The sequence below is a fragment of the Ambystoma mexicanum genome, chromosome 12 (genome assembly GCF_040938575.1).
Source record: "Ambystoma mexicanum isolate Mex_15411 chromosome 12, UKY_AmexF1_1, whole genome shotgun sequence".
NCBI lineage: Eukaryota > Metazoa > Chordata > Amphibia > Caudata > Ambystomatidae > Ambystoma > Ambystoma mexicanum.
Window position 1 is genome coordinate 1,104,511,019 of NC_090936.1, and position 18,045 is coordinate 1,104,529,063.

Here is an 18,045-nt window from a genome sequence, read left to right on the forward strand (position 1 = left end):
GTGCAAAGCTCATTGATCTCACCTGCTCAAACTCAATTGACTGCTATTTTGGGCATCACTGGGTACTCTAGAAATGTCATGGCTGACTATGCTTCTATGAATGTGAAGAAGCCTTTTTGGGATTGTGGAATATCTTAATCCTAGCCCCTATTCTCAGAGCTACTGAATACAAGAGAACTTCCATTGTTCAAAGAGATGCTTCAGAAGCAAGCATAGATGGAGTCTTATCTCGGCTGGATAAAAAGGGTAAGGGTTCTTTGGAGTCACTGACATGATTCTTTGGATTGGAACACTTTTTTAATCTCCTTCCCTTCCTTAATTCATTTTGTAGTGGAGGTACAAGTTAGTCACCATCACGTAAGTCAATGATCAATCACTACTACCTTCCTTGTGGAGAGTACTGCAGGGGAACCAAGTTTACCATTTCTTTTGACTATACGCTTTTTTTTCAATACTTAGAGAATCCCAGACAGGTTAGAGGAAGTGGTACGTTTTTAGGTGCACAACTGTGTACCTTATACAGTTTACTGCACTGCACGTCAACCTTTTGTTCACTACAGTGGTCAAATTTGCCATACGTGTTGTTTAGGACCAGGCTTTGTGTTTCACTTTACTTTTTCCTCCCTTTCTCTCGTGGGCATGGGTACAAAAAGGCCACGTAAGTGCATCCTTTTTACGGTTTCTGGCCAGACTGGGGTAGCTTTTGGGTGCATTTATCCGATTTAGGCTAGCTAAGGGTCTACAACCGGCCCGATTACCCATCCCAAACTCTTTGTGGTGGGTTACTGGTGGGGTAAGCCAGCTCTGAGTTCTGCATCATGTAGTTCATCCTCCTGGAGCTCTGAAGCATCACGGGCCTGGAGCTGGTATCCACCATCAAAAGAGGGTGCTGCTCCTGTGGCTTGGATCTTCCAAAACCTGGTGCTGCACAACCTGCAGGTCATATATCACTGCCCTTATGTTGTTTCCTCTGCTAGGAAGAGGAGTTTTGCTTGAACCTGAGCCCTGTGGTCCTGCGTCTTTGTGCCTGCTGAACATGCAGTGGTCACTTCATCTGCTCAGCTCATCGGAGGCATCCTGTGGGTTCTCCAGTATAATAGGATCTGAAGCAGTGAACCTTCTTCATCTTCAGCTTGGTTCCAGCTCAGTGATTTGGAGAACTGTTAGGTTGCTGAAGGAGGCCAGAGGAGGAGAACTGCTGGCCCAGTCGCAGAAGAACACTCTGCACTTGCAAACCTTGTTACACCAAAGCCGCAAGATGCAATTAGAGCAGTTGTCGCCAGTGACCTATATTTGCCTAAGATCATTGTCCTTCGTTATCAGGGTATGAGTTGCTGATTATCATACCTGTTTTACAGACTCTTTGTTCCCTGTCACTTACATTGAGTGTGAAGTCCTAATCTGCAGCAACCCTTTCCTTGCCTTTAGTGGTGGAATCTGGATACAGGAATACTCTGTGGTGTCCCTAGGTGACCAGGAATCTTAGCCACTTTCTTATAAAACACTAACTACTGCTTTGAGCCCATTGCTTCCTATAAGTAATCTTTGAGTATCCAAAACCTAGTTACTTTAAATCCAATTAACATGTATTGTTATACTAGGGCTGGACTCCTTACATTTTCTTATTTGGTACTGATGCTAACATATCATTTCATGATTCATGTGATAAATTGTTTTACCTCGTTGCCCTCCTCTTATTATAATAGTCTTTACCTCTAACAGTATCAAATAAAAAGTGATGATTTGTGTCGTATTTAAACTGTGATTTTATATATCTGTATATGTTTCTTCTAGAATTCTATCTTAATGTACTTCTGTTGTTAAATAAATATGTGCATTTTTATACTTACCAGTGTGGACAATATTTTGCTTGATAAACCATCAAACTCCTGATCTGTTCTTATGACTCAAGCCTCACTACAAAGTGAAAGTTTGGATTTGTGTTAAACTTTGTAGGCCCACTAATGTTGGCTTCCCAGAATGCTACACCAGTATTGATTCTGAAACCGTACTAACGAAGACTGTAGTAAAAAGAGAGAACTTTAATCAACATAGTCTGAATATCATCACAAACAAACACACATGTTGGATTCTAATTACGCGCAAAACAGACTAAGCCACACTACCCTACTCCTACTCGATGATCCGGCACTCGGCCAATGTAGTCAAGATTGAGCAAATCCCACTAGAAATAACCATTATCTCCCCAGATAATCCTGGGGCATCCCTGCCTATTAGAATTTACACGCACAATGATCTCCTCGTAGTAATGCCCACATGATAGAAAGGTTGGAAATATTACGTGATATAACACAAGGCTTTGATGTGTTTTGGATCAAAAAGATTTTCCTAAAGTTGAAATGTTTGTACCAGGCAATGTGTGACGTCTCATGGTACCTTCTAAAGCCTAACGGCAACTTTGAAGATTAGCCTTTACACATGTAGTAAAGGAGCACGTTGATATTGACGCTCTGCATACCTATGACAATATGTACACATTGATGTTAAGTTCCATAATGGCCATATTTTCCATCATTTTCAGTATCTTTTTTTATACATTCTTGTAGATAGAACGATGCTACATCGAAGGGCATGGGGAATGCACATGATGCGTTGATGCAGTAACATGTATGTTTTATAGTGATCACTCTCACTCATATTATGATGCCAAAGTACAACTCCAGTGCAACCATGACTTCCTATGTTAAGTAATTTATTGTCACATACCACAGCTAAGACAACCGAGAGAGTTTGTAGTTGAAAACTACAAATTCCTGGAATAAACCCTGCAATACCATTCAGAAAGGAGTGATGGCCATAGCCCATAATTGGGTTTAAAGAGAAAAAATATAAACCACCCATTGACAATTTGACGGTCGTGTGACCATACAACAGTTAGCAACAAAAGCATCTCCAGGCCGTCCAAAGGGGGACTGATGATCTCTGTGAAACAACCTTGGAAGGTAATAGAATTAAAAAATAGTACCCCCAATATACAAGTTGCCATGATCTCATATGAAAAGGTAAAATGTATAGTAATAAATGTTTATATACCTCCTAATGCCATCCATACCAAGGGAATAGTGAAAGAAGTAGCATATATAGTGAAAAAGGTACTCTAATTCATATCCTTTAGGGGTGATGGGGGACGTTAATGCTATATTAAAATGTTCCCCAAGGCGCTGGAGTCACAATTAGAGAACTGCTCCGGTCCAACAAATTAAGAAATCTCGAATTGCCAAGGTAAACTGTGGCCAAACTTAGTAGAAGAATTTAATTTAACTATTATTAATGGTTATTGCCCCAGTGATGCGACCGGAGCCTTCACTCGGGCAGCCGGCAAAAGTGCCTGAACAATTGATTACATCATGGTGAATACCGCTGGACAGTCCTTGACTATTGATATGGTAATAACATCACGGGAGGAAAGTGATCACTTTCCTCTCTGTGTCCTGTTGCACCCAAGTATCTGGAACGTTACTGCTCATAGCAGGGATATGAATGGGGATATTGGCTTAAATGAAAAACATAATTGTATTGTATGGAACAGGGATACAGTGATTAAGGCTAACATTTCAGCCCTTCAATAATTGTCAGCATGCATTAACAAGTATATAGTGACTAATATTGAAAATCACTAAGAAGAGATTATTGCGTTCTCTAAAATGATGACTCAATTGATTGACAACTATAGGACCAAACGGGAATATAAAACCCCATATGAACGCTCTAACATTAAAATACCAAATAGAACACATAACGATAAAAATATAGTACCTGCAAAAAATGTATGCGTGATGCAATTGCAGCAACATTATATCGAGTGACAAGAATAGTGGAGGCTAATATTACGTCATTAGTAATAAAATAGAGTAATCAATCATATCGTAGCTGGCTAAAGGCATATAAATATTCATGCGAAACTGAGAGGTGGAAAAAAAATAGCATTTCTGGCAACCCAAAGTAACTCTACCGAGATATGGAGAGAAATCCGCAACTCAAATAAAAGAGATTTACCAATTCATTGCGTACAGGAAAGTGAATGGGAATGTTATGTCCACAGTACATTAGGCAGGAATGAGAACAAGGGTGAATGTATGAAATTGCCCGAAAGTAATTGGGTAAATAGTTCTACGCCAGCTGAAATAAAAAAAATAATTATGAGCTTGAATAACCCGAGAGCCATAGGTCCAGACGGCGTGTGCAATAATTTGCTCAAAGAGTCAGCTGATCAGTTGGCACAGACACTATCTATTCTTTTTAATGCAATAGGAGTACAAGGAAAAATACCAACAACTTGGAAAATGTGCAATATCCTTCCTGTTTACAAAAAAGGTGCCTGGGATAATCCAGGTAATTTTAATGCAATAGGAGTACAAGGAAAAATACCAACAACTTGGAAAATGAGCAATATCCTTCCTGTTTACAAAAAAGGTGCCTGGGATAATCCAGGTAATTATCACCTCTTGGCTATGTTAGGCATCCCAGCAAAAATGTTTGCAAGGGTATTGCTAAAAGAACTAAAATCCTGGATTAAAGAAAAAAAAGATACTCCCACCAAATCAAACAGGATTTATTGAACATTGAAATACAGCTCACAACCTGGTAATCCTGACCACAGCAGTCGAATACACTTGGGTAGTTTGGAATACTAACCTTTACTGCGCATAGATAGACTATAGCGCGGCATTCGACTCAGTGAACAGGAACTTATTGTGGAGAAAGCTAACAAAATGGGCTATTCGAGCAAGGCTCCTTAAAATGATTATGTTACTCTATTCAGAGACTTCAGTCCAGATTCGATTTGATGTAAAGTGGAATCTCTCACAATCATTTTCCACATTCCTTGGTGTAAAACAAGGGTGTATAGTTGCCGCCACCCTTATTAACTTGTACTTAGCTGACCTTCCAGAAAATTTGCCACAAGAAAAAATATGATCTGCAAAAGTAGGAGCGGTAACATTTAATTGGTTACCCTATGCAGACGACTTGATTCTTTTGGCTCATACGGCACAAGGATTACAACAGACCCTAAATGCTTTGATTACCTACTCTGAAATTAACCAACTCAAGATAAATATAGAGGAGAGTACGATCATGGTCTTTGTGAACAATCGAACCAGACAAAAATTTAATTTTTGTATGGTTGTTAGAGGGAAATCCGGTGCAACAAGTTGAACAGTATAAATATCTTGGACTCTTTGTAGATGAGCATTTAAACTGGAACTTTCACTGGTCAGAACTGAAAAGCAAATGTATGAAAGTGGCAAATATGATTAGTAGCTTCATTGGAAGAAACATGGGCTGATCGATACAAACAATTTTGTTCTTGTGTATAGGTAAAATCAATTCTTCTCTATTGAATAGAAATTTGGAGCTATAAATATATGTCACACATGCGAAAACTAGAAGCGCAGATTCTTCATAAATTATTTAGGGTTCCCCAAAATGTTTCCATAGAATACATTATTTTAGAATTTGATTTGAACAGTATTGATGTTGACGTGACTAATAGAATAACATTGTGCTATGACAAACTCTTGGCACTGAATAATAACACGATTGGAATGCAATTTGTAGCCAAACTTAAGGAAATTGACATGTGTAAAAAGATTGGCCCACTAGGGAAAATGAAGATGATGCATAAAATGTGGTTTGACAAATATAAAAAAAGAACCTGTGTCAGTAAAACATTAAGATTCAAAACTTGCCTGCGAAAATATGGCAGAGAAATGGATGTTGAAAAAAATATAGTTCAATTTGCAACATTGAATAACAGTGGTGGTATCTGCAATACTGCATTTACCACCCGAAATTACCAAAATATATTCAGGCATATCCATCACACAAAATTATGCGCCAATATCTTCTACTCAAATTTAATAAGGGAGAACACTTTGAGGTAAAAGGAGCACAAGTGGGTATCCACCGCTTAGAGAGGTGGTGTAGATTATGTGGTAAACTAGACCAAAAATTGCTCAAACATGTATTAATAGAATGCAACTGTCTAAATACATTAAGAATGATTTTTTAAAGCAGTGCAACAACCAGCTTGATAGTAATAACAATGAATTGTGTTGGGACTTGTTTTTGGAAGGAAATGATACAAATTTGATTTATTTTATGATAAAGTTTTATTGGAAATGTATTGGGATTTTACATTCATTATCCGAAGGAATTTACTAATTGTAAATACGAGTAGTTGATTTAGATATTAGTTGCATTAAAAGTGACTTCCTCCTTCTTAAATTAATATGAAAGAATGAAATCCACAGATGATAAAATGAGGAGTAAATGAGTATAATAAGAAATGTGGATGAAAACAAAAATGCTTTTTAAACATGTCAATGAACTTGTATGTATGTAAAATGTTTTTATGTAATTGTATTACTGTTTGTAATGTTTGTTGTATTTACAAAACCAAATGGATGTATGTAAATTAAATCAAATAAAATAAAAGTAAATAAACCACCCATGTTCAAGCTCTATCTCTGCATTTCTCTATTCCTCGCTCTCTCTCCTCATCTCTATCTCTCTTCCAGTATCAAAGTCTGACCAGCGCCATGGCCAGAAGAAGCCCATTCAGAAACTATGCTCATGTGCAAACCACGAGCCTGGAACAGAAGATTTCTCTTCCTGGAGCGATATGCTGCCCCCCATGAGTGAGACCCAGTGCCTCCGCACAGGTAACACTGATTTATCCTTTACTTTTAGGTTTCTGTTGTTGTTTTAATAATCCAGGAACTCATGCCTACATTAAAACTTCTAAATATATAGAGTATTTGTTGTCCTGCTGTTTTCTTCCAGATATTACAAAATCAACCACATCCTCATTGGCCGTGCTTGCTAATCTGAGCACCTACTCTCCACCCTGCTCTGTGCACTTTCATGTTGATGGCCATTGCCTTAGCCTGGACGTGCATGCTATTCTGAGCACCCAGCCTCCACTCTCCTCCATGCAGCTCCATGTTGATGGTCATTGCCTTAGCTTGGCCGTGCCTGTTATTCTAAGCACCCAGCATCCACCCTACCCTGTGCACCGCCATCTTGATGGGCATTGCCTTAGCTTGGCCGTGCATGCTATTCTGATCGTCCAGCCTCCACCCTCCCGCATGCACCTACATGTTGATGGCCATTGCCTTAACTTGGCCGTGCATGCTATTCTTACTACCCAGCCTCCTCCGTGCATCCTCCATATTAATGGCCATTGCCTTAGCTTGGATTTGAATGGTATTCTGAGCACCCATCCTCCACCCTCCCCTATGCACCGCCTACTTGATGGCCATTGCCTTAGCTTGGCCGTGCATGCTATTCTTAGCACCCAGCCTCCACCCTCCTCTTTGCACCTCCATCTTGATGGACATTGCTTTGCTTGCCTTTGCATGGTATTCTGATCACCCAGCCTCCACCCTCCCCCGTGCACCTCCATGTTAATGGCCATTGCCTTAACTTGGCCGTGCATGCTATTCTGAGCACCCAGCCTCCACCTTCCTTTGTGCACCTCCATCTTGATGGCCATTGCAATAGCTATTCTTAGTCCTGCCTTCTGTACTTAGAACCCTCACACTACCACGTGCCACTCTGTGGATGTGCATCGGAACGACCCCCCTTGAACCCCTATTATATATTAAGCGAGAGGTGCTTGCTTTCTACCATGTGCCTCTATGTACATGGTCATTGGCATTGCCATCCTCGATCCCTTATTCTATACTGAGCCCAAGTCCCTCCTTCTCTGCCACTGTCCGCCCTATTGGTGGGCATTGATACCACTGTTCTGGATCCTGTATTCCAAACTGATGCCCTGCCCCGTCCTTTCTACCCAGCCCTTCCGTTTTGATTTAAACATCAAAACAGGTAACATATGTGAATATACAGGGCCAGCCTGTATGGAGGAAGCCATATATAATCAACACATTTCACAAAAGTACACAAACAAAGGTGAACAATGTCCAATGTTGGCAATGCGCTTCTAGACGAATTCCTCTTGCCTCTTATTTGTATTTGTATTATATTTATTTATATAGCTCACCAGGCCCAAGGGCATCCGGGAGCATCACTTAGGTTACAGCACGGTAAAGGCAAGCAAGAACAATTTACAGAATTATATACAAATGCAAATAGTACAAGACACTTAGTTACATAATTAATAACATATTTGCACAAGAGTGAGGTGTAGGCTAACGCAGAAGGGTGGTTAACGATCAGTCTAGGTCAAAGGCAGGTCATGGGCGGCCAGCCGGGTTTTGGCCATGTTTTTGAAGGCTAGCTCTGTAATAACAGGGATCAGACAGAAAACTTGAGTCAGGATATAGCACATACTTCAGTGACATAAATATCTTGGAATACAGCTGGAGGAATCTGAGTGTGCGAATCCTCACAAATCCTACCAGGTAGATTTCCAGTGAATCTCCGAGATCTGGGAGTCAATATGGAACCCCAAATGTGACCACAAATCTTCAGGGGGATTTACCAGCATCTAAGCCTTGCTGGAAGGGCTGCGCGGGGTCCCAGAGAGATTTCCTGTCTGAATGTCATAATTCCCTACAGGGCCTCTCTACTATGCAGAATGTAAACCTTGAACGATAGCCAAACTCTAAATTAAATATTTTTAAAAAATGCTCCACCTTCTGAGTGGATCTACCATACTCTGTAGGGCTTTCAATATTTTAATACAATACATCTAGGCTTACAAATATTAAAGCAATGCTGCACTGTTTTGCCATGAAAACCATGATTCGAATAACCTGTAAACCTGTTCACTTTGGCTATTTCCAATATTATTCACTCAGTACTATTAACCAGTTAGTGGTAGGCCAGGTCTTTCTTAATTTACAAATTTGTATATTTTTTTAAAATAAATGCAGATTTCTTTTTATCCATTTACTGTGTGTGCACTGAGATGTATTGCCATTTGCTATCTCCACAGCACACTATAAAGAGTATGACAGAAGATGTGGATCCTTCCTTATGCCGTTAAGAGATGAAGACATGCTTGCCAATTGAGGGACACGCCATATACTTAGAGGATGTACTATACTTATATGATGTGCATAACCTTGAAACAGGAACATCTCTGTAAAAGTGTGTGAACCGCAGTCAAGTGAAGGGTAGCCTTGAGAAGGTATAGAGGAGCATGTGTGAATGCTCCAAGAATAGCTAAGTGCCAGGCTATTATGAAAGTCTATGCAAATTAGGACGAGCATACTCATCCTTGGCACTTAAGGGGTTAATCGACAACCAGTGGGGCTGTCAAGACAAAGGACAAACAAGGGAAAGACTATTGGGCATCTGGGGGCGGGGGTGGATTGTGGCTATTGCGATCTGCGCCTTCCACATTGGTCTCCTCTGGGATTTAACTGGATAAATACATGACTTTAGGCTGTGACAAAATGCCTGCCCAGCCTAGGGGACCAACAGTTGGGTGGTGAATGGGGAGAGCCTGCCCTGAGTTTATGGAGGTTGGACCCCCAAGGCGCTATGGGGGGATCCATGTGCCACTCAATGTGTGCACCTGCTCTGAGCCAGGGGACAGTCAGTAGAGCTTTTACACCCATCACTCCTACAGGCCTCCATGACTACCAATGGGACAGTCGAAGTAGCAAACACACCCCCACCACCTCTAAAGATGCCAGTGGCCACAAGACGGAATGGGGGTGTCAAAGAGTCTTCAATATACACCTTTCTATAAGGTGGTCTCACTTAGCTAGCCATTCCAGCACACTGGCCAGGCCCAAACACCCTGACAAGAAAATAAAGCAAAGAAATGCATTCCTCCAATGCTGTGGGAAAAGCCTATCTCAAGTGACTGATATGCATGTAGTGCAGAAAAGCTCCACAGATGCAAACATGCCTGAAGACAATGCAACAATGACTTACATTATACACAAGAGGGGGAGAGAAACCTGAAGCCATTCTCCCCTCTGGTGAATGCCATAGAAGATACAAAATGTCAGCTTTCCAGCAACAAAGGCGTCACAGACTTAGAAGAGGTGTTTTCTGGTGTGTAATTCACACACTGGGCAAGCCAGAAGGACACACGGTAAAGCAGACAATGGAGAGAGAGAGAGTTCCAAGGAGGAGAGAAGGAGAACAGAAACATCTTTGATCTACTGGAGAGCTTCAAGGTAGAGACCTGAAGGAGCTACTCTGATCCCATTCCTGCTGAAGATCAAATGTTCACCTGTGTTTGAAGATGGTAAGGGTTGCATGGTCCCATTGCGACTCAAACAAGGTCAAACAAAACATTGTAAGATTAATTATACGGTTCTTCCAAACCTTGACTAAATCCAAATCAGGAAAGCATTAAGAAATATCCCAAACAGGCAGCTTGCGGCTCTCTGATTTATATCCACCAGGGCTTTGTGAGGAAAACTGTTCCATGTGTATTTGTTTTTATAAAGGAGGGCATGTGCCTTGACCATAAACTCTTACAAAGTATCCAACAGTAGCCTGGGCAGACCTCTGTTCTGGTGCTTTACAAAATGATAAAGAAGCATGGCATTAGTATTGCATGATCGGGTGGAATGGGGCGTCATAGCATTAGGTAGATCAGGGACAAATGTGGAGTAAGACATCTGATCAGACAATTGGGGACTCTGGATTAGGGGGAAGAGGCAGTAACTGCAGTGGTAATAGGCATGATTTGGAGTTAAATTGTGCATGATGATGAGTGATCCATTAAAGTGCAGGAGGTGGTGCCTGAGTGCTGAGTTGAATGTGTGAATGTTGGTATTGTAATTGTAGGTCCAGGAGGAGACTAGAGTTGTAGCCATGGTGGATATCGTGTTTTTGGACTGGTAGGTGGGCGTTCTTGCTGATTATGATTGAAACTGCTGGCAGGAGCTGTGGAGGCTATACATGTATGTAAGTAAGTATGTATAAATGTATGTATTATGGGGAGGAAAGTGATTGATGAGATGTTCTTTGAAGAGGAGGGTCTGAAGGCCCTTCCTGAAGTTCAGGATAGATGTGCCAATTTAATCTACGTGTGTAACTTTTTCCAGAGATAGGGTGCATAGGAAGACAAGGCCTGTTTGCTGTTTATTTCCCTATTGAAGTCCTTGGCGATGTTCTGTCTTCTGGTAGTGCGCCTACCTCTAAAGATAATTTCTCAGCCAAGTAGAGTGTAGATTAATTGGGCTTACTTTGTGTGTGATGCAGGCATTCATGAACATGTTGTGTGCTTTAATTTGGTACTAGTGCACCTCCTGAGGACTGGCATGATATTCGTTGAGTTTCCTTAGACCTGTGATGTGGCTTCCTGTAGAATGCAGAATGGCTTGCAGAGGGGAACATGTGGCACCCTGGACTCATGCAAGTACAGTGCTGCTACTGTTTTGGTAGGAGATGACCAGAGTTTCAAAGGTTTGACTTTCCAGGCAAGTGCAAGGTAGTACTAGGCTGCTTGGGTCTTCTGGCATTGTGTGTTTTAAATAAAAGGTGAGGTGGGAAAATACTCCACTGAGCTTCCTCCCCCCAATAAAATGTGTTCTAGTTAATATTTGAAATGTACTACTTCTGATGTAAAGGTTCAGGCTAGCATTGGTCCAAAGAAGTGGCACTAACCCAATGTCACTGCCCAAATAAAAAATGAACAAGACCACTCCAGACCAATTGCACCTCACCCTTTTGGCATAACATTGGTATTTTGAATGATTGTTTATAGAAGCTGAGAAATTCCGGGTTTTTGTGCATATGTGTCAGATTTCAAGGTACTCTCCCGATCCCTCTCCTCACCTGATTCTTCTGATAAACGTCTTATTTCTTCAGCGATTCTATTCTTGCAATCCTTTTGGGTCTCCCTTGGCTTGCTCTCCGTTTTTGTGTGTAAGTAAGGGCGAGCTCCCTCGGAGGCCACCTTGACCTGTTCGGGATTAGGACCAAGATGAACCCCAAGGAGAAAGCTCCCATAAACTTCCAGGGAAAAAGCCTTACGAGGCAGAAAAAAGCCTGGGTAAGATGGAGATTAGGTAATTGAGTGATAGGAAAAGCTTCTTCGGGAATAGATCCCCTCTTTGAAGATGACGAATTGTAGATGACACACCGATCTTGAAGACACAGTTCAAAGTTCTTTACAATGGTAAGAGTACAGTTAAAGTTAGTCCTCTTGTGTTCAAAAGACAAGCCACCAGAAACAGCCAAAATTGCTAAAGGATAACTGTACAAAAGAAAAGGCAGTACAGCTAAAAAAGGAAAAGGAACTGCTGAAAAAAGGAGGAAAGACAACTAGCCTAAACTAAGTAGGAGAAAGGGGAAAAAAGTAGCTGGTTAGATAAGAAGGATCCGTGAAAAACTATAAAGAAGAAAAGGAATACCCGGTAAGGAAATAGCAATAGAAACTAGAAAGAGAGAAAAGAGGGGAACATACAGAAGTACGGACCGATAACGAAGGAAAAAGGAAAGAGAAGACAGAGAGAGAGAAAAGATTGGAACGTACCGAGGTGCGAACCGGCAGGAGTAAAAATGGAAGAAACAGCTACGAAGAGGTAAGGACGGAACGTACCGAGGTACGAATCAGAAAAGAAAGCAGAAGGGAAGCAGGTAACAGAGACAGCAACCGAAATGGAACTTACCCGAAAAACCCCAGAAGTAAACACAACGCCACCCACGAGAGGACGGAACGGTCCAAGATAGACAGAAACCAAGGGAAGGAAAGTTGGAAAAGCACAGAAAAAGAAGGCACAAAGTAAGCAAAAAAATGCAGGAACAGCTAAGGTAAAATGCAGCAGTATGAGAAAGGTCCTAAACATATACAACGCAAAGGCGTATCCGGAAATGGCCACCTATAAACATCTGGTGGCCATCTTGGGAGAACACTAGACCACAGCATGTGGTTTAGAGTGAATGAGACAGCCTAATCTCCACTTGTGCCAGCGCTTCCATGAATGGAACGTGACAGTATACCCCTGTCTCAACCTCCTTCCACCCGGCTTGGCCGGAAATAAAGAGTGAAAACGTCAGATGAGACGAGGAGCAGCAATATTCTGAACAGGTTCCCAGGTACGTTCAGCCTTGGAATAACCCTTCCAATGAACAAGGTACAGCAAGGACCCTCTACGGTATCTGGAATCCATCAAACAATCCACTTCATACACATCTGGACTCTCAATCTGCTGGATAGGGGGAATCTCCCTTCAAAAAGGATCCTTGACATAAGGCTTGAGCAGAGAAGTATGGAATACAGGATGTACCTTCTTAAGAGGACCTGGCAACTTTAACCAATAGGCCACTGGAACCTGGAAACTATTGGAAATGGTCCGATGTAACGAGGAGAAAATTTGCCCCGATGAACCGATCTCGGAAGGAACCTGGTAGATAGCCAAACTCGAGTACCAACCTTCCAATCCGGATTAGGTCTACGGTGTAGGTCCACTTGCCGTTTATAGGAATGACGACTCTTCTCCAAAGCATCTAAGGCATCCTTATGTACCTGTTTGAGAGATGTAACCAACACATCCACCGCCAATGAGTTGGTACAAGAGAGGTGATTCAATGGTATATGTTGAGGATCGAAGACATAAGTGCAATAGAAAGGACTCATCCTGATGGCGGAATGCTTGGCATTATTATAGGAGAATTCTGCCATGGGAAGATAGTCTACCCAATCACCTTGCTCAAGGGAACAATAACAGTGAAGAAACTGTTCAAGTGTAGCATTTAACCTTTCGGTTTGACCATTCATCAGGGGATGGTAACCTGACGAAAGAGCCCGATTGATACCCATCTGTTCACATAATGAGGCCCAGAACTTTGAAGTAAATTGAACACCTTGGTCAGAAATGATGGTAAGAGGTATGCCATGGAGTCTTACTATCTCCTTAAGGAAGACACCTGCAGTTGTCAGTGCAGATGGAACACTGGGTAAGGCTGTGAAATGAGTCAGTTTACTGTAAGAGTCCACAGTAACCATTATAGCAGTACAATGCTTGGAAAATGGTAAATCTACAACAAAATCCATAGAAATGTGTTCCCAAGCCGGGGACGGTAAACCAATCTGTTGAAGGAGGCCAAGTGGTTTTTGTCTGGAAACCTTGTTAGAAGTGCAAACTGGGTGGGCTTCTACGTATCTCTTGGCGCCAAGGTGCATAGTTGGCCACCAAAATCTTCTGGAGAGTAACTCCAGTGTCACGTTCTGTCCTTTGTGACCAGACATGGGAGTGTCATGACACCATTGCAGAGCTTGAAGTTGTAATGAGGAAGAGGCTAAGTATAGAGCTTCCTGATGAAATAGTAAGCCCATCTGGATAACCAAGTCCTTAGGAAGATCGTTCTTCTTAATCCTCTTGGTAGTATGCTGTACCTCTCTAAGAAAAGGAAGTACAGTATCCACAAATACTTGGCTTGGAAGTAAAGGTTTATGATCAACATAGGTGCCAGACCACTCCCCAAGACTTCTAGACAGGGAATCAGCTACCACATTCTTTGAGCCAGGTATGTAAGTGATCTGAAAATCATACTCAGAAAAATAGTATGCCCATCTGGCGTGGCAAGAGTTTTTGCACTCCAGTTGTTGAAGTACTCTTAAGTTGCGGTGGTCTGGTCTAACCAAAAAGGGGTGAGCAGCTCCCTGAAGCAGGTGAAGCCATTCTTCACATGCCTGGCAAATGGCCAGAAGCTCCTTCTCCAAAACCAAATAGTTTTTCTCACTGATAGTAAGGGTTTGAGAATAATAGGCCACAGGATGCTCAATTCCCTCTCTCTCTTGAATGAGGACTGCCCCTATAGCCCCTCCTGACGCGTCTGCTTCTAGTATGAAGGGTAAAGTTTGATCCGGTTGGATCAGGATAGGAGCAGTGGTAAATAAGGTCTTAAGAGCTTGGAAGACCTCTTGAGCTGCAGTAGAAAATTCAAAAACCAATCCCTTCTTAAGTAAGGAAGTTATAGGCAAAATTAGGTATAAACCGCCTATAAAAATTGGCGAGCCCCAAAAATCTTTGAACCTCCTTCACTGTAGTGGGTGGTTTCCAGTCCAGAATTGCCTTGACCTTGACAGGATCCATCTGAACCGCCTCTGGAGTAAGGATGAAACCCAGGTAAGCCACCTACGATACTTCAAAGACACACTTCTCAGGTTTGGCAAACAATTGGTTCAACAGCAGTCCACGTAACACCTCTTCCACATGAGAACAATGCTCCTCTAGGGAGTAAGAAAATATGAGGATGTCATCCAAATATATCACCATGGAAAGGTTCAAGAGATCAGCAAACATCTTGTTGACGAACTTCTGGAATATAGCTGGGGCGTTGACAAGGCCAAAAGGCATGACACAATATTCATACAAGCGGAGTGGTGTCCTGAATGCGGTCTTCCACTTGTCACCACTCCTTGGACGCAGAAGATGATTTGCACCGCGGAGATCTAATTTGGTGAAGTATCTTGCTCCTCAAACTACTTCCGATATATCTCGGATGAGGGGCATGGGATAGCGGTCACGAATAGTCAGTTGGTTAAGACCTCTGTAATCGATGCAGGGTCTTAACTCTGAAGATCCCATCTTGGAGACAAAAAACAATGAAGCCCCACCAGGAGATCGCGATTTTTGCATAAGACCATTATGAAGATTAGCTTTGAGGTATTCTTTGAGAGCTTGTGTCTCAGGAATGGAGAGAGGATACATTCATCCAAACGGAATCTGAGCTCCTTCCTGCCGGTTGATACGGCAGTCTTCTGGTCGGTGTGGAGGTAGAAGTCGAGGGAGTCTGTCTTCAAACACCTCACTGTACTTATGATATTGTCTTGGTAATGAAGAAATGATGGTCTTTGTCAATGCGACATGTTCGCTAGACTGAGCAAATTCTAGAGCAGACTGTAAGCAAAACTGGGCACAATAGGTGGAAGCAACATGAAGGGTGTTGGCCTTCCAATCTATCTTCGCGTAATGTCACCATAACCAAGGTATCCCTAGGATTACAGGATAGTGTGCTGCCCTTATGACATCAAAAGTCAACCTTTAGGTGTGGTTTCCCAATGGCATCTGGATGGGAGAGGTATCTAAGACAATGGGCCCAGAGGACAACGGCATACCATCAACCCCTTACACTGGTACAGGCTTCTCCTTCTCCTTAAGTGAGAGTAGATTAGTCTTAGCCCAGGTTATATCTATAAAATTTCCTGCAGCCCCACAATCCAACATGGCAAGTGTCTTGAAAGTCTGTGTGTAGGAAACATTCAGCTGAACAGAAAATACCATAAGGCGACTGTCCTCCTCCTCCTTTACTGATCTAGTATTCTCGCAGGGGGTTGAGAGTAACTCCCCGATACCTCCACTGCATAGGTTCGGGGTTGGGAGTTTCCCTGACGCTTGCGTGAAATCTCTGGACATGAATTAAGTTGGTGTTTGTCAGATCCACAGTAGGCTCACAATCCCTTCTCTCTTCTTCTTCTCTCCTCTGGCGATAAATGCCCTCTTGTAGCCCCTATCTGCATAGGTTCTTCAGTGTTACAGCGTTCTTTGGACGTTGGTGAGAAGACGGGCAATGGAGAATAGTACCTTCCTTTTCTCTTCTCCTTTCTTCATTCAAGGCATCTGAATTTGATCTGTAAAGCTGCCGCAGCTAAGTCCTGAAAGCTGGTAGGTCTGGGTATCCGTGCCAATTCGTCCTTGATCTCTTCGTGTAATCCTCTGTTAAAAAGTGTCCGCTGAGCAGAATCAGGCCAGCCAGATTGTGAGGATAGACATTGAAATTGGGATATGTAAGTCTGTACATCCTGAGTTCCCTGTCAAATGTCAACCATGGCTTCAAAAGAAGAAAACTGAACCTCAGGTCTATCAAATCGGCTTTTAAGGTTCTGCACAAATAGTTGGCAATCGGTCATAGATGGATCTGCATTGGTTATCAACGGAGTAGCCCAAGCAAGGGCATAACCAATCAGATTGGCTATCAAGAAGCCAGCCTTAGATCTGTCTGTCTCGTACGTCTTAGGGCGAAAAGAGAAATATACATGACATGCGTCCAAAAACTCCTTGAGTTGTTTCGGGTTACAATCGTATCTTCCAAAGGGAAATGGCAATGGAGGAAGATCACCTCTGGTATCCTCTCTAAGGGCAATCCGCTGAGTCAGAATAGTATTCTGGTCCTTAATTGTCTGTACTTCAATTCAAAGACCCTGGATCGCATTAGCCAGATCCTGGAATTTTTCCAATGAAGCCATCGTTGAGCACTGTAGACTGTCAGATTTCAAGGTACTGTCCCGATCTCTCTCCTCACCTGATTCTTCTGATAAACGTCTTGTTTTAGATCTGTCTGTCTCGTACGTCTTAGGGCGAAAAGAGAAATATACATGACATGCGTCCAAAAACTCCTTGAGTTGTTTCGGGTTACAATCGTATCTTCCAAAGGGAAATGGCTATGGAGGAAGATCACCTCTGGTATCCTCTCTAAGGGCAATCTGCTGAGTCAGAATAGTATTCTGGTCCTTAATTGTCTGTACTTCAATTCAAAGACCCTGGATCGCATTAGCCAGCTCCTGGAATTTTTCCAATCAAGCCATCGTTGAGCGCTGTATACTGTCAGATTTCAAGGTACTGTCCCGATCTCTCTCCTCACCTGATTCTTCTGATAAACGTCTTGTTTCTTCAGAGATTCTATTCTTGCGATCCTTTCAGGTCTCCCTTGGCTTCCTCTCCTTTTTTGTGTTTAAGTAAGGGCGAGCTCCCTCGGAGGCCACCTTGACCTGTTAGGGATCAGGATCAAGATGAACCCCAAGGAGCAAGCTCCCATAAACTTCCAGGGAAAAAGCCTTACAAGGCAGAAAAAAACCCTGGGCAAGATTGAGATTAGGTAATTGAGTGATAGGAAAAGCTTCTTCAGGGATAGTTCCCCTCCTTGGAGATGAGGAATTGTAGATGAAACACAGATCTTGAAGACACAGTTCAAAGTTCTTTCCAATGGTAAGAGCACAGTTAAAGTTAGTCCTCTTATGTTCAAAAGACAAGCCACCAGAAACAGCCAAAATTGCTAAAGGATAATTGTACAAAAAAAGGCAGTACAGCTAAAAAAGGAAAAGGAACTGCAGAGAAAAGGAAGAAAGACAACTAGCCTAAA

The 18,045-nt window shown here is 42.2% G+C and overlaps 1 protein-coding gene across 1 annotated transcript in view; it reads left to right on the forward strand.

The window, feature by feature from the left end:
* LOC138513101 (E3 ubiquitin-protein ligase TRIM69-like) overlaps positions 1 to 18,045 on the forward strand; it is a 90,398-nt gene that overhangs the window by 61,814 nt on the left and 10,539 nt on the right. Inside the window, exon 4 of the mRNA XM_069627767.1 lies at positions 6,543 to 6,686. Within this exon, the coding sequence (XP_069483868.1) occupies positions 6,543 to 6,686 (144 nt within the window). The remainder of the gene's footprint in view (positions 1 to 6,542; positions 6,687 to 18,045) is intronic.